Source organism: Pleurodeles waltl, chromosome 12 (assembly GCF_031143425.1).
Source record: "Pleurodeles waltl isolate 20211129_DDA chromosome 12, aPleWal1.hap1.20221129, whole genome shotgun sequence".
Lineage (NCBI taxonomy): Eukaryota > Metazoa > Chordata > Amphibia > Caudata > Salamandridae > Pleurodeles > Pleurodeles waltl.
In genome coordinates, this window is record NC_090451.1 from 535,098,189 (window position 1) to 535,125,292 (window position 27,104).

The 27,104-nt window shown below is 46.2% G+C and overlaps 1 protein-coding gene across 2 annotated transcripts in view; it reads left to right on the forward strand.

Moving 5' to 3' along the window:
• Nucleotides 1–2,171: 2,171 nt before the first annotated feature.
• Nucleotides 2,172–27,104, forward strand: part of LOC138268134 (fibulin-7-like) — a 253,155-nt gene continuing 228,222 nt past the window's right edge. Inside the window, exon 1 of one of the 2 annotated variants that reach the window (XM_069217545.1) lies at nucleotides 2,172–2,675. In XM_069217545.1, coding sequence (XP_069073646.1) covers nucleotides 2,613–2,675 — 63 coding nt within the window. In that variant the 5' untranslated portion in view covers nucleotides 2,172–2,612. The remainder of the gene's footprint in view (nucleotides 2,676–27,104) is intronic. The other variant, XM_069217546.1, reaches the window with a different exon arrangement.

A 27,104-nucleotide genomic window follows, 5' to 3' on the forward strand; every position in this document is an offset into this window, starting at 1 on the left:
TAAGGCCAACAAAAACAGTGTCTGAAAAGTGGATGGAGGCAGGCAAAAAGTTAGGGGATGACCACCCTAAGGCTGTGAGGCCTAACACTAACCTTAGCATTATCCTTTCTCTGATTCTGAAGGTGACACAAACCCCGTTCTTAACCCTATCTCTGACCCTAAACTTCACCTTAGTATCCCAATTTTTACCAACTGTATTACTCAGATTTTCGTTTTCAACAAAATGTTTTATAAATTAGAGGTGTATTTTTATCTTGTTGTGTTTTTTACTTTTTTAACTGTTTTGATACTTCTAAATGCTTTAAACATTTTCTCCAAATTAAGCCTGCCTGCTCTGTACTACAGCTACCAGTGGTTGAGCTCAGGTTTAAATTATTGAAACCTTTGTCTGGACCTAACAGGTTAGTGACTTTATTTCTCATGGTGGACTACCATTCACCTCTGTTAATAATTTACTTTCTTACTGCTAATAAGTTAAATTTCTTTTAGAACAGTGCAGAGGAGCATATGTTATTGTAGGTGGTTGAGGCAATGTGAGATTGTCTGTGTGTCTGTGTTTAAGTGAATGATTTCACATCTGAGTGAATTTGTGTTGATTGCCTCTTCTATGTATGTGTCTATGCATGAGGTGTCTGTTCAATCAGGATTATCTTTTCAATGTCTGTGTTGATGTATATGTTGGTATATTTATGTCCTTTATATGAATATGTGCACTATTCGTATGTCTGAATGCCTGTGGTGCAACGGTGTATGTCTCTGGATGTGTGTGTATATGTGGCTCTTTGGGGAGAATGTGTTTAACCTGTTAATGTATACGTCTGTGAGTATCTTTGTTGTGTGTTTATGGATGATAGTGTGTGTATGCTTGAATATTGAATGTTTTACTGCCTTCTATTACAATGTATATTCTCCTATATGGGTTTGTATGAAAGCATTTGTCTGTGTCGTGACCATTACTGTCTCACAGATCATTTGTAGTCAGTTAATGCATGCATAACAGTATATGTGAATTCCGCTTGTCACTCATGCACCAGTAATTAAACATCTTTGATGTAAGAAAGAGAAACCTATCCACAGGCAGAGTTGCACAGTGTGAAAATGGAAAATATGGGGTCAATCCTGGCTTCCCTGTTTGAGCCATTTGTGTAATTCTGAGCAAATACTTTATTTCTCTGTGTCTCTGTTTCGCTGATTATCACCAGTGCCACTGGAATTATGTGATTCCACTGATTTTTCAGCATAATTATGAATTTGCTCTATTTGCCACATAGTTCATTATCTGCTGCATTATCTGCAGATTTTAACAAAAAATATCTTTCCAGCTCAAAAAGATCAAAAGTTACTCAAATGAGAGCACAAGTATTCCCGCACAGTGGAAAGCACTTCACAAAGGTTGAGTGCTCATCTTTCAGTTGCATATTGTTGTATTTGGTTGTCAAACTGGTTCTAATGAGGTGAAATATTTGCCTTGACAGTGTCATCATGTCAAAAAATGACAAAATAATGAAGTAATAGTATAACAGAATGTAAAATGTACCACATTATGCCACATAATTTGTTAGAAGGCCCACCTAGAGTGAGCGAGTGAGTGTGTGTGTGTGTGTGTTTTGCGGTACAAATTTAAATATTAGATTATAGGGACGTGCTGGTGCGCCTGTGTGTTTACATCGGAGGTCAACCGTTCAGTGCATCTCTCAGTATGTACCTTTGTGCATATGTAGGTCTGACTTAATTGTGCGTGTCCTTTTTATTATCTGTTAAAGTATTGTCTTAGAACGGCTAAGCCAATGGATGTCTGTGGAGGTCCGTATTTTTGTTTATGAGTCTCAATGCCGGTGTGTCAAGACATATTCTATATGTGCCGCTGTGTGCCTCTATATAGGTGCTTGGATATTTACACAGACGGGACCCCCATTCCAAACACAGCAACACAAGGGAACTTTGAGATGCAAGATGCCTGCTCGCGTTCAGAAATGCAAAACACGAGCCTCTTCGTTTTTCTGGGCTTGGAAAATAAAAGGTAAACAAACCATGGAGCCTCTGAAAGCCCTCTTTAGAGTCAGAGCGGGGAGGTAGGCGGCTTCTTACCGGCGGCCTAACCAAACTAATTTCCAAGCATAACTAGAGCGCGAGGTGGAGAAAGAAGGCATGGACAAGAGACCTGTGGCCCACCCCAGAAAGGGCGCCAAACCTACGCCTCTTGGCAGCACTGCCAGGCACTTCTGGGCTGTCACTCCGCACTGCGGTGTTTAAAAGGGAAGCTCTCACTGACCTAACACACTTGAAGTGGCTGGGTCTGAGAGCGACATTTCTAGCCAGACCAAGGTTCTAGTTTCAAACTTGAAGAAACAACGCACAGGCAATATCATTGTATGCAGTGACTGGCTCGAAACATCCATTCACTGGCACCTTCCACAGCTACAAGTATTCCTGCCTACTGTGGACATATCAGCTGAGACCACTGTGCCTCAAAGTGCCTCACCTCCCAGACTCCTACAACTGCTTCAAGCCCTGTCTCCTGCGAGACCTGACGATACTAGCAGCTGAAGAAAGCGCCATCTTGAGCTGCGGTGCTGCTAGTAACTTGCTACTGAGGAGAAGACTATACCGCGATGCTGCGAGTTTTAGCCTTCTTTGTGCTGGGCCTCCTGCGCCTGGAAGGCAGCGAAGGACAGGTATGTGGAACCTGCTGAAGTGTCGCCACTCCAAGTTGTGCATTACTCCTTGCAGCTGCAAGGCTTGTGGCTTGGTCTGTGTATGGGTCGGTGCGGTCTGTAATCTACCGTCTGACAGGTCGCACTGGTTCACACAACCCCCACAAGAATCACTGGCCAGCATTATTGGTTGGTGCCCGCTGTGAATGGAGTTGTTTGTGTCCGTTTAATACCGAGCTCCAAGAATCATTGTCCAGTTGACATACGTTACCAATTATACCCCCAGCCTAAAGATTAAACTCGCGGGAGAACCCCCTGTCGCAACAGCTTGAATTCAGTTAGTTTACGAATATCACCAGCTAAGGAATCTCCAATCGTGCGTCCCCTGTGTTGTGGGCGAGGATGCTTCCATTGCAGATGTATAAGTGATTCTGCCAATGTTTGATGTGCTGGCAGTGGGCACCGATTTATGAGAAGCAGGGAATTTTTTCCAATCTTCAGACTTTTCTCCAGAACAGGAGTTAGGGACAGACGAGGTAGAAAGAAGTGGCAAGAGAAGGGCTGGAAAGTAGTGAATTAGAAGAAAGGAGTGGTGAAAACTAACGTGCAAGAGTGAGCTATACGGGCTGCTGGAAGAACGAGGCCAGAGGTGGAATCTAGGTTCGGCAGCATGGTATTTGGGAGCGGGAAGCTGGCTCTGTGTTCAGCAGGGTGCACAAAGAAAGTGAGGGGGCACGAACTCAGCCGGTTCCATAAACATCTTGATTATATATGAGAAACACTTAGAATTCAGACAGTCCCTAACTTGCCAATATGCTGCTCTCTTTGGTTCTCACTCTTAACTATTAGTCTCCCCTCCTTAATTCACCAGTTTGTTATTTGTTCTGTCCCTGGTACAACCCCTATGCTAAACTGTGCTTTATATCGTTTATTCCCTTGTATCCAAAACTGTTTCCAAGCGTTTTTAAAACGACATTGAGCCAAATTCGTGCTATAGTAAAACTGAATGAATAAGTAAATGTAAGCAATTAAATAAACAAACAAATCAGCCAAATTACCAAAGCTGTCATGTGATTCGGGGGTGTACGATCCGGTGCAGAATGCACTTTCATTGTGACACAGAGAGAGAAGGGGACCAGGACAAAGAGAGACAGCTGTAGTGTTGCCCACATGGGGCGAGCGGGGACCACCCCAGGAGTAGAACTAGTTCCAGGAAACAGTCTTTTCTTTAATGAAGAATCGTCAGAGCAGTACTGGTGTCCGTGAGTTTAACTTGCACCGAATAACTGCACACAAGCGATCAGTGGCGACGGAAGGTGGTTTTTGTCACATCAGATCGTCCTCACCTCTAGGGTTTGATTGCCTGTGCCTTTTAATAACATGATCTCTGTCTTTGTGTGCTGACACTGCTCTGTGTAGTCCTTACTGAGGAGGGAAATTTGGACTCGCGTTTAGATGAATTGGTTTTAAATAGTTTTGGAACACCATCCATCTTTATCTGTGCTACACTTGTGTGTTTGTGGGAATGTGTGTGTGTGTGGGTGTGAATAAATCTTGTATTGTACCAACTGTGCATAATATATATGTGTATTGCATTGCAGCACATATATATCTATCTATGTATATATATATATATATATATATATATATATATATATATATATATATGAAAGCAGAATCCTGCAGCCGCTGGCTACAACCACCTACAGGGCCGGTGCCGTCTCCGGATGCAGGCTCCGTCATAAATCAAAAACAACTCCGGCACTCTGTACTGCTGTACCCTCGTGATTTATTTGCAAACAACAAACACGATACTGAGGTTATCAAAAACGGGCAACGCGTTTCAACCTATACGGTCTTCTTCATAGCCCACCTTCATTCAAAAAGTGAATAATCAAACTATTTCACCACCCCCTTCCCTATTTCATATCCTGTTCACTAATAAACATAGAAATAATACTATGAATACTTAAGTTTACCAATCCTAAATTTTAGAAAAAATCTTATTGAAACAACCACGTTTCTTTAAAGATACCCTTTAACATTAATTCATTTCTACGACACTTTAAAAAAAAAAAAATATCATAATCCAAGAAAATGATCATCAATCTAACAATTATTCTTCATATTTCTACCACCCACTTAATTAAATAAATATATCATCATTATGGTATCTCCAATCAAGAATTTTGTATTCTTATCACCTCTAAGAGATCTTTCCTTATCCAAATTTAATAATATTACCCCAAATCTTCATAACTATCCATATCCACTTAGATCAATTAATAATTCATTTCATAAGTCGGGGTGAAAGTATCAGCTAATCAATTCAGAAAAGACGACTAACCAAAAAATAAAATAAAAAAGAGTGTAAGAGTTCTCACAATTTCATTAACCCACGTGTACATACAGTTCTTCATCCTGGTTCAGCCCCCACGGGGCTCTGCTATTAAGTCTAATAATATACTCCGATTACATTTTTCTCAGATTTCGTTCTCTGTCTCCTCCTCGCGGGGATGATATAATCCTGTCAATCCCAAAAAATAACATGCCATCAATACTCCCCTCATGAATCATTTTACAGTGTCGAGCTATAGGATAATTAACATCATTGTTCTTAATTGCCCTCCAATGTTCCAATATCCGTTTCTTGACCGGGAAAATTGTACTACCCACATAGTAAAGGTTACACGGACACCTAATAACATGTACAGTGAAATCAGAGTTACAATTAATGAACTTGTTAATTTTTCTTTCCTCCCCTGTGGGCAACATATATGTTTTACAATTTTTACTAAACTTACAAGCCTTACATTTCATACATTTATAAAAACCTGCCTGCTTCATAAATCCCATCTGTTCATTCGTGTTTTTATTCATGTAACTATGCACTAGTATATCCCGTAAAGATCTACTTTTCCTATACGTTACTCTCGGATAGGGTCCAACTAGAGAACCTATAATCCTATCTGTCCTGATTAAGTGCCAATATTGTTTTAAAATATCCGCCATTGCCTTAGAATCCGGCATTAAAGGTCGTAATACATCTTATCACATTAACATCACTAACTCGTTTTTTCGGAAAAAGAATATTCTCCCGATTAACCTTTGCTACCTTATTGCATGCATCCCTAATAACACTTTCAGGATAATCTCTACCTCTAAATCTAGCAATCATGTTCCTCTCTTCCTTTTCAAAGCCCACATCAGTGCTGCAGTTCCTTCTCGCCCTTAACAGTTCCCCATAGGGTATGCTCCATTTCAATCTCGCGGGATGGGCACTCCTAGCATGCAAAATGCTATTGCCAGCTGTACTCTTTCTATATAGACTTGTCTGCACTGTATCACCCTCTATCGTAATTACAACATCTAAAAACTCCATTACCCTCCTATCAATTTTATATGTAAATCTCAAATTGAACTCATTCCTTTGAAAACCTTCCACAAACTCCAATAGAATATTCTCCGGGCCATCCCATATTATAAAAATATCATCTATGAACCTAGTCCAAAAGATTAAATATTTCGTCCACCTGTCATTTTCTTCTGTCATCACACATTGGGTTTCCCACCAGCCCATAAATAAACATGCAAAACTTGGAGCGAAACAGCTTCCCATCGAAGTTCCTGAAATCTGCCTGAACCATTTGTCATTATACAAGAAGAAGTTATTTTCCAAACAGAATCTTAACATTTCCGATAACATCTTTGTATGTGCATATAATTTTAAGGGTTTATCCCTGAAGAAATATTCGCAAGCCTTAATACCTAAATCATGATTAATACTGGTATACAAAGATACCACATCAACAGTCACCATAATGTAACTCTGTTTCCAAGGGATGTCCTTAATCTTAGTAATAAAGTCCATACTGTCCCTGCAATAAGAAGCTAAATTCAAGACATAAGGACATAAAAAATGATCCAGGTAAATAGAAGTATTCTCCAGGAGACTTCCCTTTGCCGATACTATCGGTCTTCCTGGTGGGTTTTCCCTATCTTTATGAATTTTGGGCAGCATATAGAAACATGGTGCTATTGGTTTTTTCACCATTAAAAAATCATATTCATCTTTGTTTACTAGACCTCGATCATACCAGTCGAGAAGCATAGAGTAATATGTCTCAATAGAGGCCCTATATGCCAATACCGTTGATGCCTCATTGCATCCAGAAAATTCCAACTGTCTCCTTGCCTCCTGTTCATATCTGCCCATATCCCACAGTACAACATTACCACCCTTATCTGCGGGTTTGATGACAAACGATGTTGCCTTTCGCAAATTATCAAGTGCCTGGTTTTGGCCCATTGTCATGTTGTTAGCCCAACATTTCTGTGTGTTTCTCCATAATTGCAATAAATCAAATCCTACTGCTTCGTGGAAGGCATCAATATTATCATGTGGGGTAGTTGGATTGCATCTCGACTTAGGTTTAAAGCCACTCCCACTTAAATTGTCACAGTCCAATCCTAATTCATCTAATAGATCCTTCTCCGTTTCCCACATTCTCTCTCCAATTTCTAATTCCCTTAGGGCAGCTAAACCCTCGAGATCCCCTATACACAGTTCTTCCAATGCTGATGCCTCCTCCCCATTTTCATTCTGATATCTCCGCCCTTTTGATTTCTCTTTCTGTTGCGTAAATAATTTTAACAATTTTAGCTTCCTTATAAACTGAAAAACATCTATTCGTGCTCTCACATAATCAAATTCACCCATAGGACAAAATGAAAGACCCAATTCCAAAACAGAAAGTTCATCCTCAGTTAAAACATGGGAGGAAATGTTCACCACCGTCAGTTTGTTCACACTTACTACTTCTTCTTCCGAGTTTGTCGCAGAAACCTTCCCTGTTGACCATAGTCTCCTCCCATACGACCTCCCTCTCCTCCTCCTTTTTCGTTTTCGCTTCCTCTTCCTCCTGGAGGCTTTCTCCGGGGTCGTTGGTTTAATTGTAAAAAACGATATTCCTCAGCTGTTGTTAATGGTGCTCCTAGGCTACCACCAAGACCTGATCTTTCATCCACATCCGAAAAATTATCCGAACTCGACCCCCCCGAAATCAGTTCCTGTTGTTGCAACGATTCATCACGATGAAATTCCTGTCTTGCTAAATCAAATCTCCTTCCAAAAGTGAGAACCCTTCCCATAGCGTAATCCATCTTGTCCCTCAGAAATTTCAGTTTTATGTATATATATATATATATATATATATATATATATATATATATAGTGCTTTCCCACCCATTGGTGAGCTCCCAAATGGCTTTCTAGTTGTCAAGAAGTAGTTACTCTCTTGTGTATAGTTGGAGGAAGGTGTTGGTGGAGATGTCGTCTGTGAATGGTTAGTTCTCGTACTTCGCGTGAGGTTCAGAGTTGTGTTCCAGGGTTATTGTAGCAGCGTCTTACCCACTGGAGTGTACACAAATGGATTTTAAGGATAGATTTGTTGGCTGTATATACAAAACAGAGTGAGCCTGAAGTTTGATAGACAGTTGTACCATTGTTTTTTGGAACAGAAAGGTCTTTTTTGCTTTCCTGAATTTTAGATAGCGTTGATGATCTTTATTTTCTTTATGGGAATGGTCCAGTACTTGCATGTCTTTATAGAGAAGAACTTTCCTCGAATGGGTGTTTTTTAATATATACAGTAGAGGATGATCAGGAGTGGAGTCATTTTGGATTTTTAATGTACAGTTTGTGTGCTGACTGTAGGCGATATGTCAACATGACTCACCTTGTGTGTGACAAAGTGATTTGTAAGAGATTCTTTCTGCTACTAGTAGCCAGTTTAGAGCTTTGAGGGATGGGCTAATGTCATCCTGTCTATTCCAGAATAGGACTTACCTTGTTGCCTGATTATGGAATTGTTGTAGCTTGCCTAGTTTTTAGGAAGTCCCATGTCGAGGCCATTCGTATCATTAATGTGTGACAACACTAGGGAATGTGAAGCCTGTAACTCTTGTGATAAGCTCAGGTAACGGAAGGTATGATGTAGACTTCTTACAACAAAGGGAGCATTTCTAGTCACTTTAACGTGGTTATGGAGTGAGAGGTTGGAGTCCATGATTACACCAAGATTCTTCACTCTTTTTAGTGTGGTTGTTGACAGTCCTAGCTCTGAGGGCCATGATTATATAGGGTCCTGATTCTGCTCTGTTCCACAGTTGGGTATTTCTGTTCCTACTGAGTTAAATTGTTTGTGGTTCTTTAACATTCTATAGTTTATTGGTGACAAGTATTTGGTGGAGGTCTTAAGGTCTGACTTTTGATCGTCTTTTAAGATCATCTCAGTGTCATTGGCACAGTGGTAGCAGGTAAGCTTGATGGTGTTGACTAAGTGGGAAAGGGGACAGGTATACCATAAACAGGTAAAGGCCGATTGTTGAGCCTCGTTGGACACACACTTGAAAGGGAATAGTGATTAATAGAAAACTGGAAATGTAAAACATCTGGTCTGTGTTAGAGTCGTAGGATTCTATACAGGTGAGGACTGTGCCTGAATTTCTGTGGTGTTTAGTCTTCCTACCAACAACTGATGATCTACAGTGTGGAGTGCTAATGACAAATTAAGCAGAGGTAGAACTGCAATTCCATGAGATTCTAATGCAATTCCATTAGAATCCATTAGGACCTATTCTTCAGGTGGCCCCGATGGAGATTAAAACTGATTTCCATTTACCTCCCTGGTCTAAATACTGTCTTTCAGAGATGAGTTTGTATTATGCAATAAACCGAGTGATGCATTAGAAACCTGCCTTATCAATGACTTTGCCAAGGATTGGTCTTTGGATAGTAGTGTGCAGTCTAACAAATCGGATAGAGAAGTCCCTGCTTCTTTAATATAGGCTTAATATAAAATGTTTTCAGGGAAATCAGGAACTCTGAAGTTGTTAGAGAGAAACTGAAGATTACTTTTAACAGTATGACAGCAGAGGGTTTTTGAAGAATACTTTTATGTGTGTTGGGGCATGGGTCTGTTGGAGAGCGACATATGTTTAAGGTGTTGATTAACTCAGTTGTTCTTTTAAACTTCAGCAGGTTGAAGAAGCGTAGGTTGAATTGAGGTAGTATTATTCAGCTAGGATAGCAGTTACTGCCTGATTTTAGGAGAAAGTGAGCTTCAGAATTTGCTGTTTCGTTTGATAAAGTGACTGCATAGCTCCTACTTGCATTCTTGGCGGTTTTGCTGCGGCTGGGTCACAGAATTCAGGTTGTATTTTGACTAGTTCTTTACTATGAGATGCAGTGACATTGGTGGGAGCTCTTATTTTCTTGATGGATGTTCTGTATGTCTTGTCATGGTCTAGTGGGCATGTATATGGTAGGGATTACTGATGTGGTGTTGTCCTAGGAAGACAAAGGTTAAAGCTGATGATACAGGGATCGCTCCAGATAGTAGTTTTTTTCCTGTGATTGAGACTAGTACCTTTGAGGAGAAGATATCATAAAAAGTATGGCATGCCGAATAGTTTGGTCACGTGACAAAGTGATGGAAGTCCTGTATCTCAAGATTAGCAAGGAGGCATGAGTCTAACCAAGTGCCAGTTTATCAAAGTAGCAGTTAGGATTTCTTAGCATACCGATGGTCAATAACATATCTGTTATGGAATTTAAGAAAGCATCAGTGAATGCTGGACTGTGAGGGGATGGTCAACCTGCAACTTGGGAAGGGTGAGCAGTCAACATGTAGAGTTTCACAGTTCAAGCCTCAGGATTCTTTGATACTAGAGACTGGTAAAGAATATTTGTACACACAGGTAGTTCTCTGCTGCCCTTATGGGCAGTTTCAGCATTTGTGCTTTGTGTTGTGGATAGCCTCATGCAGTATGGATGTGGCATCTTCCCCTAGCTAGGTCTCATTGATGTGGGAGAGGTCTAGGTTGAATTCTATTGGAAGGTCATAAATATGAAATGCTGTTTGCTTTGCAATTTGGCTATGATTAGTATGCAGGATAGATTGTTGTTTTTTCGGCCGTTCCTAGGTGTATTAATTTGTTGGTTAGCCAACGGTGAATGTTTGTTGTTGTTGAAGGGCAGTAAAGGGTGCCAGATTGGTGTTGAACTTGACTATGGCTTTGAAGTACTCGATGATGTTCCAGTTTGTTTCTCTGGAGTGTCCTCTGGTGATTCCTTCTGTCGTCATGAAAGTGGAGCTGAAACTGTTGATTACACTTCCTGTTCTTCCACAAAAAGGGCAAAGGGAAACAAAAACATTGCTGATGTTCTAGGTAGAGACACGTTACTCAGATAGTGGTTGTTAGAATGCTGATATAATGGTTCATTAGATAAACAACATAGAAAAGCTAGTGCTGGAGGTTCCTCTTGTCCTGTTGCTCTGTAAAGGTGAAAGGATGTTGTTGGGTAGGATGTAAAATCCAGTGCATCAGGTGAATACCACAGTTCTGATTACCGGCATCGAACCAGCTGCTTTACAGGATGCTCCTGGAATTGCTCTCTGTATGCTGAAAAGATATGGGTGATCTGTTTTGCAAACGTGGGTGCGAGCAGAAGGATGATGTTTTAAAAGGGCAGTCTAGTGATGTAGCTGGCCCACAGTTTGGTTATGTGTTCTTCAGATTGTTCTCGTTCTTGCATGGGTGACTGCGTTTGTAGTTACTTTTGTAAATGTATAGTTGCTGTTGTGGTTTCTCTGGTAGGAGTCACAGCAGAACATGTTAGCAAGGAGTAGTAGTTGGTTTATCTGGGTGGTCAATGAGATAGAGACGAGTTGAATGGCCTTGTTTGAAAGGGGGAAATTTAGATTAGCAGGAGCCATTTTTGTGGTGGAATATAAGTATCTATATGGTGGTGGGTGGGGTTTTGTGGAGTGATGTTAACATATACACTTGAAAGACGGTATAGGGAGTTGTCCTGAATATTATTGAGGGGGAGGGGTTAGTGAAGGAATGGATAGGATAGAGCAGACGGGTAAAGTATTGACTTGGGCCGGAGAGAGGAAATGTTAGTTAACCTGGTCCATGTCTTTTTATAAATGCAAAGTTGCAAATAGCATGAGTCAGACGTGGTGGGAAGTCATTAGTGAGGGGCTTTGTCATTTGTAGAGGGAGATTGAGGTGAGGACTGAAAAGGATGATAGCTGGGAGATGGAGAGAATCAGGTGAAAACGGATGTGCGGTAGGTAGGTTGCTTGGGTCGGTCATTAAAGGGGAGAATGGTAATATATAGGTGATTGTTGTCGATCGATTCTAGGCAGAATTAGAAGAGAGGAATAGTGAGGAACGTAAGGGATGACAAGACAGGGTGGAGCATTAAAGGGCTAGGTAAGCAGGGGAAACTGGGTGGAGGAAGAAGGTATGGCAGTGGTAGAAGGCAGAGTTTTAGATAGGGAGTATGAAGCAGAAGTTGAGGAGCCTGATATGTGGTACCTGGTGGTTAGTGTTGGTGAGGGTGGGGGTGCTCCAGTTAATATGATGGGTGATAAGGTTTCTTGGTTAGTGATATTTTTGCCACTGTAAGATGCTTTTATTTGATGAGTGCTAATTGTACGATTGGTGAATTTCTGTGTTTCGCGGTGGTAGATTACTACTCCAATGAAAGGTTTGTCCGGTCTTTACTCTTGTGAGATGTGCTAGTTTTCTAATAGACAGTCTTGTGGGGCAGTGTTAGTGATCTAATAGTTCACTAAATCTGGATATTTCAGGTTTTAGTTACTGGTCTGTTCAGTATTCTTTTATTGTGTGTGATCTAGCATTTTTACTTCTGCACAGGGCACTACTGTTTTGCCTGTGTAGGGGATGAACTATCTTAATCTATAATGGACCTGTCCTGTGCTTGAGGAATAGTTGCAAGTATGGTCTGTGTGATGTAATGAGTCTGCATGTGTGCAGAAAATGTTTGCCTGTTCTCGCTGCCCATGATGCACTTCATGTATGTGAAAAAACTTACTTGTGTGCTTCTTAAGCTATAAAAGTTCAGCAGGCATAAGAGACTGCACCAGTGATGACCATTACGTGCTTGTACTGTGTACGACAGAATTCTTCAATTGTATTGCCCAGATAAAACCTTGGTCACTGGTGATTGATGCTTATAAAATCTCGACTAATATATTGATGTGTCCCCTTTAGTCTATAGGCAGCGACGGTTGCTACTTCATATGGATGTGTTCACTATTTGTATTCCTATTATCAGCCGTCCTGAATACTTATGGATTTTTTCCAGTCACAATAAGAAGAGGGGGCCAAAATAAAAATAATATCCATGAAAAGCATGGCCAGCATCCGAGCATGTACAACAGTAGATATCTGTCACAAGGGAGACTGCTTACCAATGCAAGATGATCTTCTATAGATAATGATAACTGAGGATGGTGTAACAAAGTACTCCAGTAGAAGGTGCTGAAGTGTCTCTGAAAAACGTATTCTTAAAAAAATACTAAAAGTAGTGACAAGTACCCCATGCTATGCCACAATGTAAATAAGTGGAATCAATTTGGTTAATATTTATCTGAATCAGAAGGGACAAGTCCCTGTGGCCTTAAGTGAATCTAGGTATTGCTGATATAGGCACGAGACCAAGAAGCAGCAGCTACGATTGTGTGATTCCTTGAGACCAGCTCAGTGTTTTCAGCCTAATGTCTTTATCCACAATGGTTGCCTTAAAGTCATAAAATAATGTTGATCATTGCTCACGCTAGTGTTCTTAAGCCGCATATTTCCAACCTCAAGTTAAATACTGGCTAGTAATTGAATAGCCATACAAATCCATTCCTAAAACTACATAACATAGTGGTGGAGCGCAGGGTATGTGCAGAACCAGAGGTAGGTTCCAGTGCATTTACAGTGACCTTTAAGGGCAGATTTACTCATTTTTCATGTAGTGCAGTGCTGTGTTGCACAAAGGGAAAAAAGTGCAGCACCATATGTACCAATATTGGTCTACTGCTGTTGTCCCCTGCAATACTGGCATTCTAATAAGGCTTGCTTGTGCAAAGCACAGCCTCTCACCATGGTGCACAGGTGAGTGTGCACAGTTTAACATAGGATTGGTACTCGAATTTGTACTGAAAGCATTCCCATCCTGTACAAATTCCTCTACCTAGATACAGTTAGGAAAGAGCTCACACATTGGATGTGTGCCACACACTGAAAATGTGTTTCATATTTTGAGAATTGAAATAATTTCCACTTGTTAACACCTGCTTCTAGGGGATGCTAATTTGTGACCCAAAGCCCGTGGCTATCTTGGTAGATCAGCCAAGACGTCAAAACCTATGGGTTTTTGTGCTGATCGCCCAAGTAGTGCCCTTGTAAGTCCCCTTTGATGCAAAGCAGTGCAAAGGGCTTTTTGCGCTGAGAAAACATCACCTTTCCAGCACAAAATATCTTTTGCTATGGAAAGTAAGTACCAATGCATCGTTTTCCATCACGTTGGCCTTAATATATTTATTTCTTACCAAAGAGCCTGTCTATTTGGGAAATACTTACTTACTGGCTGTTATGCTCACCCGCATGTAGGGTAGCAAAGAAGAACCTTCACTTCTGTCTGTCTTGGGCAGGTTCATGTACGGTGCTCCAGCTGTGGTTCAAGGTCTTCATATCTATTTCCATAGTTCACCTCTAGGTGTTCTTTGGCTTGCATCCCTTCTGTTTGCTTTCTGGGTGTCAGAGGAAAGCTGTTCTTGTGACAGAGTCTTGTTCTATTCTGTTGGTGTGCCTTATCCATCTCCATGTTTTTCTCATAATGATGGTGTCCATGGTCTCTTGCTTACATCTATTGAGCAGTTCCTGGTTGGAGATGGTTTGCTGACAGAAAATGTGTAAGATTCTTCTCAGGTTACTGGTGTGGAAAGCTGCCAGTTTGGTGATGCTGCTTTTCATCATTCGCCAGCATTCTGATGCATAGATGAGCATAGACAGAACACAGCTCTGGATTTGGGAGGTACGATTTTCTAAAATCTGTCTTAAATATACCACACTGTATCAGAAAACTTCATAAACCAAATAGGTCTATCTGCAGTTGTTCTTTTGGCACTCACTGGTTTGTTTCCAATTGAACTTCTAATCTGTAGAACACAATTTGCAATGGTTGTGAAAAAGATATACAGTTTCTTTACACTAATGCTTAACATCCTAATCATGGCTCTGGCTGATATTAGATGTCCAGAGCAATTTGAAACATGGCTGACACAACAGAACGGAGAACTAGCACCATCTTTTACTAACCGGATGGTGATGTATAATAGCATATTTTGTGGGATGAATAATAATCATAAGAAGATATTCCCATAAATGTGAGTTAACATACTGATAAGCAAGAGAGCAACTCCCTGATGACATGGCTTAAATAGCAGTTTTAAATGACCTTAGCAAAGATCCCTAAAGCATACATTTCTCTTGGAAACATCAATTTGTTTTTGGTGCCCACCATCAAAACAAAAAAGACAAAAGAAAAGAGTTCTGGATGTATTTAATGTGAATCAGTTTAGTTTATTGCAATGCAATAGTTTAAGAACAAATCATAGACTAGTGAGCTCAATCTGGACGGGAGGTCAGCGTATTGTGCATACTACAAGAATGGGAGGCCACATGATGGAGTTGGACCATATCGTGAGGAAATATCCATGTTATAGAGAAAAATGTGACCCATGGGGTACAACACAAATAATAGTTGAGCATGAAATAACCACTCTGCTCGACTCTCCAAAACTGTGCCCAAGGGGCTTAAGTACATATGGTGGCCTAATTTTTCAGTTCCGTGAAAGTGGTGAGTAGAATTTATTTTTGGAACCTGTGGGCACGATCAGTGAACATCTGGTTTAGACTGCAGCGTTCCAAAAATTGACTAGTAGAGAAAACGTTTGTGTGTGTGTGTGTGTTTGCTAGAGGATTTAACAGTGGCAAACCCACTGTTTTTTTAAAAAGGACCCCTTAGTCATGCTGTTTCATACTAAGTAAAAAGCCCACAAATTTGATGGAACACTCAGAAAGTGCCGGAGAAGATGTAGTGGATCCTAGTTGGTTTTATTGGGAATCAGAAGATAACTTAGCCTTCTGGCTTCAGTCCTGTGCCCCCGTCACCTAGTGTTGTTTAACCTATTTAGCGTGCTCTGTTTTAGCACATTTATTTAATTATTTCTTCCAAGATGGATGCTATGTTTATACTTAGGAAGATGTTTTGATTTAGCATCATCAGTGCCACTCTGTGAATGCGTCACTATTAGCATTAAAGACTAAGGCGGTCATTACAACATTGGCGGTAAAAGCCGCTTACCGCAGTGCAGAAGACCGCCAACACACCGCCGCGGCCGAGGATTTCTGCCACAGCTATTATGACCCACATTTCGGAATCCGCCAAAATTCAGACACCCACACAAGTCCGCCACACCAAAGGTCAGTGATAAACTGGCGAAAACAAAAACGGCACCGTCACGCCAACAGAAATACGCCCACACTATCACGACACACGAATCTTTCAACCTCGGTATTCCACTGGCGGTACACACCAACGCGCTCACAATACACACACATATACAAAACACAGCCAGATTGGACAATTCAAAATACACACACCTGATACACATACACACACCACTCGCACACACCCATTACAATATAAAACACACACCCACATCACCCACAACCCCCCACGACCAAAAATTCAGAAAGAAGGCCAGAGAGAGACAGCACCAGCAAGAACAACAGCATCCACAGGCACACAACACCATCACCCACAGAACTTCCACGCACCTCACACGACACACCACTACATATCAGCACACTTATCACCACACAATCCACCCGACACATCACTTACACCACCCCATGGCACGGCAAAGACACCCCAGGTTCTCGGAGGAGCTCAGGGTCATGGTGGAGGAAATCGTCCGGGTAGAGCCACAGCTATTCGGAGCACAGGTGCAGCACACCTCACTTGCAAGGAAGATGGAGCTATGGCGAAGAATAGTGGACAGGGTAAACGAAGTGGGACAGCACCCAAGAAATCGGGAGGACATCAGGAAGAGGTGGAACGACCTACGGGGGAAGGTGCATTCGGTTGTCTCAAGACACCACCAGACGGTTCAGCGGACTGGCGGCGGACTCCTCACCCACAACTAACAACATGGGAGGAGCAGGTCTTAGCGATTCTGCATCCTGAGGGCCTCGCAGGAGTAGGTGGAGGAATGGACTCTAGTAAGACAAATCTTAATTATTACATCCCCCACCCTATCTGCATGCTATCACATACCCCCACCCTCACCCCCAGCACCCCAACTCCTCACATATGTCCCAACATCACAAACCACCCATCCCAACACCAAGCCCTGCATGCAACAACAAAGCATGGACACCCCTCACTAAAGTATGACCACTGCACATACCCATACAACCCCCTAAACCATCATCACACAAGGTCCCACACAGGAATGCAAGCACTGGGGTACACGGTCACCCACCCATTGCACACCATGACACATACAGATGTAATAACTATCCTTTTATACCCCTGCAGGACCCCTACCCAACGTCACCGGACAGGAGGGTCCACACATGTCCACACCACCAACAGAAGAGGCCCACAGTGATGACAGCAGCTCTGTCCAACTGGATCTAGATGACCAGCCGGCCCATCGGGGACCTCGGAACAGTCGGTTCCCCTCACACTGGCACATGCCACCAAAGAGCTTCCCCCCTCTGGAAACACCAGCACAGCACCCACCCAGCGGGCCCATACCTCCGCACCCAGGACACGTCAATCAGCAGTGTGTCCACCACTACAGGGAACCCAGGGTAACCCACCACCCCAACAACAACAGGCACCTGGGGGCAGTGGTAGTGGGCACACGGTCCAGGGGACGGAGGCCCAGGAACACAGGGGAACTGGGAGGGCTGCTGTGTGACAGGGGGCGGACAGGCCAAGGGAACCCACTCTCCACGAGGCCCTCTCCTCCATCATGGGAGCCTACCACCACTCCCAGGAGACGATGGCAACGGTACTGGCCAAGTTTCAGGAGACCCAGCGCCTGCAGGAGGAACAGTATATGGCCTTCAGGGAGGAACTCAGAACCATCAGCTCCACCCTTGGCACCATCGTAGGGGTGCTGAAGGAAGTACTCAACACCAGGAGGGACACTGTGGCACTACAAGGGGCCCCTGACACTAGCATGGATGATGAACTGCCCACCACCTCCGCCGGCGCTAGTGGACAGGACGCCCCGCCACAGGACCACCACACTAGCACCCCACCCCCTGCAGAGGGAGAACCACCCCTCAAACGGTCCCTGAGATCCAGGACAAAGACAGAGCACGATGCCAAGACCCCGCCAAGAAATGAGACCACCCTGATTGTCATCCTACTGTCCCACTTTGTCACCCTGTCCATCCTTAAACTGCCCCAGCTCCACTTCCTATGCCAATTTGGGCAATGCACCTGTGAGACTAATAGACTGGACTCTGCCATGGACATTCCTCCGCCATCACCCCTCACCATTTCACTACCCCCTCCAATATTGAGCACTTAAATAAACACACTTAAAGCACAAAACAACCTGGAGTTTGTCTGTGATTTCGAAATAGTGTATTAGCAATTACAGTGACAAAATGCTCTTTCAATTGTAATGTCAACATACCGATGTCACACAGCTCTAGTCCATGAGGAATCTAAGCAGATGTCACACGTTGGGACCCACATCTGAGAAATCGTAAGGGAAAGTGACAACTCAGTGACCATACACTGGGTGAAAACAACAGACAGTAGAGAGGTAGTAGTGTTAAAGTACATGTAGTAGGCAGGTCTGTACTCTTACCTGTGTCTCACTGGAAAAAGTGCTGGATCACTGAGTCCCTGTTGTTCATGTCTTCTTCCTCTGCTTCCTCGTCTTCACTGTCCACAGGCTCCACAGCTGCCACAACACCGGCATCTGGACCATCCTCCTGCAGAAAAGGCACCTGTCGTCGCAATGCCAAGTTATGAAGCATACAGCAGGCCACGATGATCTGGCACACCTTCTTTGGTGAGTAGAATAGGGATCCACCTGTCATATGGAGGCACCGGAACCTGGCCTTCAGGAGCCTGAAGGTCCGCTCGATCACCCTCCTAGTTTGCCCATGGGCCTCATTGTAGCGTTCCTCGGCCCTTGTCTTGAGATTCCTCACTGGGGTCAGTAGCCATGACAGGTTGGGGTAACCAGAGTCACCAGCAAATGGTGAGGGACAACAGTTAGACACACACTAACCTGTAGGGATAACCCCAGACCCAGACAACCATTCCCACTGACTTGCCTCCAGGTGCTCACCTAATAGCCACACACGGTGCCTCTGGAGTTGACCCATCACATAAGGGATGCTGCTATTCCGCAGGATGTAGGCGTCATGCACTGAGCCAGGGAACTTGGCATTCACATGGGAGATGTACTGGTCGGCCAAACATACCATCTGTACATTCATAGAATGATAACTCTTCCGGTTTCTGTACACCTGTTCACTCCTGTGGGGGGGGACCAAAGCCACATGTGTCCCATCAATGGCACCTATGATGTTGGGGATATGTCCCAGGGCATATAAATCACCTTTCACTTTAGGCAAATCCTCCACCTGAAGGAAAAAGATGTAGCTCTGCATGTGTTTCAGAAGGGCAGACAACACTCTGGACAATACGTTGGAAAACATAGGCTGGGACATCCCTGATGCTATGGCCACTGTTGTTTGAAATGACCCACTTGCAAGGAAATGGAGCACTGACAGCACCTGCACTTGAGGGGGGATTCCTGTGGGATGGCGGATTGCTGACATCAGGTCTGGCTCCAACTGGGTACACAGTTCCTGGATTGTGGCACGGTCAAGCCTGTATGTGATAATCACATGTCGCTCCTCCATTGTCGACAGGTCCACCAACGGTCGGTATACCAGAGGATCCCGCCATCTCCTCACATGTCCCAGCGGACGGTGCCTATGAAGGACAACAGTGAGCACAGAGTCAAACAACTCAGAGGTACGTACCCACAGTTTACCCAGAACACCAATCATACACAAAAGGTGTGTGACGCAGTTGGAAATGAAGCCATGTGGGCCCCTGAAATGGCGGCTGCCTGACCTCTAAAGTGGGACAATGGGATGTGAGGTAACTGCGCTGGCGTTGTACACCGTCGCGGTAGGCGGTCGAAGACTGCGGCGCAATGCTGCATTGGTTAACATTGGACCCTATGGGTCACAGGAGCCAATGACGATGTACGCCGGCGGTGACGGTACGCACCGCCGCGGACGTGACCGACATTTTCTATCTGTTCAATCACTCGATACCTGATCTTCGACAGGAGAGGACCTACACTGCAAGTGCTGCTGTGACCTCGGTCTGGAAGAGACAATGGCTCGAGTGTCTGGGGAAAGGGCCCCTGCCTTCACATCGGAGGGGTTGGAGAAGCTCGTGGATGGGGTCCTCCCCCAGTACACGCTACTCTACGGTCCTCCAGACAAACAGGTATGTACACAGGGAGCATGTTGTATGGGCCATGCGTGTGTGGAGAGGGCTGGATGTAAGAAGGAAGGGGGGAGAGTGATGCGTGCATGAAAGACAGTGAATAAATGTGCCACATGGCAAGGGTAGGGATGGGGGCCAATCACTTTGACGGTGAAGTTGGTAATAACTTCTCTTTTTCCCCTGTACATTTCATGTAGGTCAGCGCCCACCAGAAAAAAGATATTTGGCGTGCCATCGCCAAGGACGTACGGACCCTGGGGGTCTACCACAGACGGAGCACCCACTGCCGGAAAAGATGGGAGGACATTCGCCGCTGGAGCAAGAAGACGGCGGAGGCTCAGCTGAGGATGGCCTCCCAACGTGGGAGGGGTGCCCGTCGCACCATGACCCCCTGATGTTCAGGATCCTGGCGGTGGACTACCCGGAGTTGGAAGGGCGCTTGAGGGCATCACAGCAGCCACAAAGGGGTGAGTACACTCTCATTCTGCTGACTTTGCGTGCAGTGGAGGGGTCTGGGTGGGGGAGGTGGGCTGTGGGTTTCCCTAGGCCAGGGCGAGTTCCGTAGGCAAGGCCCCTCCATAAGGCAGGCCATGTGGCACCCCACCCCACCTCTGTAGAGTGCCAAGTACACCTAGTCATGCCCCTGTGTCATCTATGTGTGCAGATGTTGTCCATAGCCTTGTAGGCCATTTCCCAGGAATTGAACAGTGTAGCCCAAGAGTGCAGCGTAGTGCAGGGGGCTTCTGTATCTGTCGTGTCCGCCAACGGTAGCGGTAATGCATGCACTCAACATGTCTTTCTTCTGTCACCCCCCCCCTTTTTGTGGTCTCCCTGTTCTTGTGTGCATTAGCATCATCAGGCGGAGGAGCAGTGGTACCGGAGCACGAGGGAGCTGCATCCCACCTGGCCCTGGAGGGCGACACTATGGAGTCTGAATTCACCAGTGGGACGGAGGGCGAGGGGAGCTCCACGGCGGGGACAGGAGCTGCGACCAGCGACACAGACTCGTCCTCTGATGGGAGCTCCCTTGTGGTGGCGGCAACATCGGTGCCCCCCGCATCTACAGGTACAGCCGCCACCCCCCCTACCAGCACCGCCCTCCCAGCAGCCCCTCAGCCTTTGCCCCATGCCCGCACACCCAGGAGGGTGGGCATCACCTTCGCCCCAGGCACCTCAGGCCCTGCCCCAGTCACCCCTGCTGCCCTCAGTGAGGAGGCCATTGACCTCCTCAGGTCCCTCACTGTTGGGCAGTCTACCATTTTGAATGCCATCCAGGGTGTAGAGAGGCAGTTGCAACAAACAAATGCATTCCTGGAGGGCATTCATTCTGGTCAGGCGGCCCTTCAGCGAGCTGTTCAGACTCTGGCCTCAGCACTGATGGCAGCCATCGTCCCCGTCTCTAGCCTCCCCCTCCAACTTCCTCCACCCGACCCAATCCCTTGTACCTCAGCCTATCCCAAGCACACCTACAGACCAACATGCACACACGTCAACACCCAAGGGTAGCTCAGGCAAACATAAGCACCACACATCCCACAGGCATTCACGCAAGCATCACACACATGCAGACACACCAACATCCACTGCCTCCACTGTGTCCCCCTCCTCCTCGTCTCCCTCCTCCCTCCCAGTCTCGTCTACACTCACACCTGCATGTACTACATCTACAGCCACTACGTACCTCTCCAGCACACCCACCAGCACACCCCGCTCACATGCAGTCACCACCCCCACTACCATTCACACGTCCCCTGTGTCCTCTCCCAGTGTGTCTGTGACGCCCCCTCCCAAGATACACATACGTAGGCACACACCCACCCAACAGCCATCCACCTCACGACAGCCTCCAGCGCATGCACCTTCACCCAAAGTCACCAAATGTACACCTCCTACAACCACAACCTCTTCCTCCACTCCCAAACCCCCTCCAGCTACCCGTCCCAGTGTGTCCAAAAAACGTTTCCTGTCCAACCTTGACCTTTTTCCCACACCTCCCCCACCCCGTCCATCTCATAGGTCCCGAAGTAGCACCTTAGCCACAACATCTCCGGGACCAGTGGTGCCTGTAGTCACTGGAATCTGGAGTGCACCGGCCTCCAGGGCAGCCAGTGTGGCAGGGAGCCACAGTACAGGCAGTCCCCCACCTGTGAAGCATCAGAAGTTGGCCAGTGCCCGGCGAGAGAGGGGGAAGAATCCAGCCACCAAAGCCGCTCCCAGGGATACAGGTGTGAGTGTGGAGTCAGCTGTGACACCTTCCAAGGTGGGGAAGGGCCACAAGAAACCCGGAAAGTCTGGGAAGAGCAGCACGGCGGAGAAGACCGCCATCATCCCTGATGCCCAGGAGGCCACCGCCAGCACCAGCACCAGCCCAGGATCCCAGGAGGCCACCGCCAGCACCAGCCCAGCTGCCCAGGAGGCCACCGCCAGCACCAGCCCAGCTGCCCAGGAGGCCACCACCAGCACCAGCCCAGCTGCCCAGGAGGCCACCGCCAGCACCAGCCCACCTGCCCAGGAGGCCAGCACCAGCCCAGCTGCCCAGTAGGCCACCGCCAGCACCAGCCCAGCTGCCCAGGAGGCCAGCACCAGCCCAGCTGCCCAGGAGGCCACCGCCAGCACCAGCCCAGCTGCCCAGGAGGCCAGCAGCAGCCCAGCTGGGCCATGAAAGACCGCCAGCACTAGCCCCGCTGGGCCATGAAGGATTGCCAGCACTAGCCCCGCTGGGCCATGAAGGACCGCCAGCAAAAGCCCTGCTAGGCCATGAAGGACCGCCAGCAAAAGCCCTGCTGGGCCATGAAGGACCGCCAGCAAAAGCCCAGCTGGGCCATGAAGGACAGCCAGCAACTGAGACCCTGCAACGGAGACCGCTATCTTAAGCACCGCAGCACAGGGCATCTCCATCTCAAGCACCGCTGCACAGGGCACCGCCACCTCAAGCACCGCTGAACAGGGCACCGCCATCTCAAGCACTGCTGAACAGGGCACCGCCATCTCAAGCACCGCTGCACAGGGCACCGCCATCTCAAGCACCGCTGAACAGGGCACCGCCATCTCAAGCACCGCTGAACAGGGCACCACCATCTCAAGCACCGCTGAACAGGGCACCGCCATCTCAAGCACAGCTGAACAGGGCACCGCCATCCCACGCATCGGTGGCCCATGAGCGGCAAGGGCACAGACGCAACTGAGTCCGTCACGGGGTGAATGATGCACTCTGGGCACCATGCCCCCTCCAGAACCAGAGGGGAGATACATCCCCTACCTCAGTCCTTGGCAGGATGAAGCACTCTGGGCACCATTCCCCCTCCAGAACCAATGGAGAGATACATCCACTACCTCAGTCCTTGGCAGGATGAAGCACTCTGGGCACCATGCCCCCTCCAGAACCAGTGGAGAGATACATCCACTACCTCAGTCCTTGCCAGGATGAAGCACTCTGGGCACAAAGCCCCCTCCAGAACCAGAGGAGAAAGGCAGCCACTCCCTCTGTCCTTAGCAGGATGAAGCACTCTGGGCACCATGCCCCCTCCAGAACCAGTGGAGAAAGGCATCCACTCCCTCTGTCCTTAGCAGGATGAAGCACTCTGGGCACCATGCCCCCTCCAGAACCAGTGGAGAGATACATCCACTACCTCAGTCCTTGGCAGGATGAAGCACTCTGGGCACAAAGCCCCCTCCAGAACCAGTGGAGAAAGGCAGCCACTCCCTCTGTCCTTAGCAGGATGAAGCACTCTGGGCACCATGCCCCCTCCAGAACCAGTGGAGAAAGGCATCCACTCCCTCTGTGCTTAGCAGGATGAAGCACTCTGGGCACCATGCCCCCTGCAGAACCAGTGGAGAGATACATCCACTACCTCAGTCCTTGGCAGGATGAAGCACTCTGGGCACAAAGCCCCCTCCAGAACCACTTGAGAGACTGTGGCTTTGCACTCCCCAGGATTGAACAGTGTGCAAACCATCCACTTGTGAAACTTGAGAGACTGTGGCTTTGCACTCCCCTGGATTGAACAGTGGGCAAACCACCCACTGTAGAGAATTGAGAGACTGTGGCTTTGCACTCCCCAGGATTGAACAGTGGGCAAACCACCCACTGTAGAGACTTGAAAGACTGTGGCTTTGCACTCCCCAGGATGGAACAGTGGGCAGACCACCCACTGTAGAGACTTGAGAGACTGTGGCTTTGCACTCCCCAGGATTGAACAGTGGGCATGTGGCCCCCTCATGCATTTGGCGTTGTGCACTCAAGCGGCTGAGGTGCCCCCCTTTCCCTGCTCCTGAGGTGCCTGTTTAGTTGCTGTCTGATGCTCCTGCAGTGTTCGCTCCGTCAAGGTCGGTGATCTTGTGTGGGCCTCGCCCACACCGTGTGGTCCCAGTGTTCCACGGACTTTCTTAGAGCACTACCTGGACTACTATGCTTGGTATATATTATGTACATGGTGTATAGATATATTTCTGCCTACTTGCTTTTAATATATTACAATGGTTACACTAATTTTCTATTGTCTTTGCATTCTTCCGGAGGGTTTGGGGGGTGTAACTTTAATGATATGCATTAGTGTGTGTGTTGTAGTGGGTGAGGGTGAGGGTGTTGCATGTGTGTGTCACTGTTTTTTCCCTCCCCCCTCCCTTGTGTCGTAGGTGCATTACTCACCGTGGTCTTCGCCGCCAGCGTTCGTGCTCCTGGTAGAGGAGCAGGAAGACTATTGCAGGGAGAATTTGGAGTTCCGGGTCCATGGAGTCCTCGTTCCTCGTGGAGTGTGTAGAGGTGAGCTTTTTTCCTTCGGGATTCCTGTTTCTGTCGTGTTTTTATCCACGGTGAATCCGCCCCGGAAAAGGTGGCGGATTGGCCTGTCATAATAGTGTGGGCAGTACATTGTCTCTCGTCTGTCTGTTGGCGGTGACCGCCGCACTGTTTGATTGTACCGCCGTGGCGGTCGGAGTGTTAAAGTGGCTGTCTTTGTTGGCGGTTTCCGCCACGGTCATAATTCCAAATTGTTTACCGGCGGTCTTACCGCTGCTTTAACACCGACCGCCAGGGTTGTAATGACCACCTAAGTGATATACCTAGGTATTCACATCATGTTCTTTCCCACTTACATGTGACAGGAATATAATGTACTTTTGGAGGAAATTGTTTATGAAATTGCCTCCCCAAGCATGCCTTCTTATCTATTGTGTCAGGGGTCCTACAAACATCTGTATAAATACATGTCACGCAGACAAAGTTATCAGAGGGATAGCTACCATATGCCACGCTACACGTCACCTTGGATTTAGAGACCTCATTCCAAGGTTATGCAGGTTGGGGGGTCTTCTCATGGACATGGTACTGGCAGATTAGGTTTAACACACCTAGCTCTCTTTAGGTTAGAGATTAGGTTTATCAGGCTACGGTATTATTGTCTATTTCACATCTTATGTTATTGCAAGATGGTGGGGGTCTTTATATACATGCCTCTCATTTTTACAGTTCTGTTTCTTGAATGGTTCATTATCCTAATCATTGCAGCCCATGCATTTTACAGTAGATTGCAGTCTTGTTAATAAAACCTAATGAAAACTTTACTGCATCTCCTTTATTGCCTGTCACTGAGACTTGTTGCTCATGTGAGGAAAGGGTAACCTCTGTTTAACCATGACTCCCCTGAGATGTCGCACTCTTGATTGCATGTGTAAAGGCTACTACAAATCACCTTTTACTGTTTGGGTTTTTGGTGAGGTACTGCTTGTGAGCCAGGAGGGTTGGGCTGACAGTTGCGACTTGTTGAAGCAATGGCCTAGTCGTCTACAAACAAAAAGTGCTGTCATCCCAAAACCAGCATTCTTCCTAGAACAAGAGTACAACTACGACAAAGATACGCAGGTGGTTGTGACACTGCAAACCAACAGAAAAATGCCAAACATTTGCAGCAACTATGAAGTTACCTTTACATTGGACATTTCTTCTGGAGGAGGTCTCTGCAATGTGTAAAGCAGGACTTTGCTGTTGGAGATCCTACTGGAGGGTGCCACTGGGCATTTCTTTTCCTGCTCCATGCTCAGACAGGAGATGTGTTGATTTAGGGGTGGGCCACAAGGGGGCTGATGTAGCTGTGTATCCAAGGCCTTGTGGAGGTATCCCCTTGGGCCTCCCTAGGACTGGATTTTGATGTACTGGGAGGGTAGACAATGCCCAACATAAACATGACATCTGGCCTCAGTGTTTTGTTACAGCTCAAAATATCAACAGTGCTTGTTAGCCCATTGAAGCTGGATGGACTATGAGATGTCTGCCTAGTTTCCCTTTCTGGCAGTCCACAGCCCCTTGCTACCTAGTAGTGGAGGCAGGGGGCGTGGCCTGCTTTACAGGATAGTTGGGCTTGTGCAGGTAAGTACTGCTCATGGTCCTCTTACTGCAGCCCTAAATTTACCCTATGCCATGGTCTGCTGGGGAACCTATCCTGTAATGGGATGCCTGGTAACCTCTGGGGTTGCCTCTAACTGGACAAAAGATCATTAGGCTGTGGGTGCTCCCTTAGATAAACTAAAGAGCAGCAAAGGATGTCCCACAATCATTAAGTATAAATATCTCTGCAGTGGTACATGCATGTCAATAGGGGCAGTGCTAAGGGGCCCAGGGACTCGCAGCAAACCAAGATGGATTAGTATGCACCCAGGGTGAGGCACTGTAGGCCCACAGAGAATGATATGGAGTCCCAAGCCCCGGCTCCTTACCCAATCCAACAGGTGTTCAGATCTGAGCAGCAATTGAAAAAACCACGTCAAACCCCAGAGAACAAAATAGCTACTATTCCCCGAGAAGTGAACCTTTTATGAGTGGATTTGCGTAAAGTGATTGGCAGAGCATTAGCGACTGAAAAGAAAGTAGATGAACTGAAAATGGAAGTCACTCAATTGAAGTCAAATGTGGGATTCCTGTCTGAACTAGCACACTATTTATAGGGTTGAGGACGTGGAAAGCTGACCATGCCAAAACAACATTGGATTCCTGGGGTTCCCTGTTAGGGCTGAGGAGG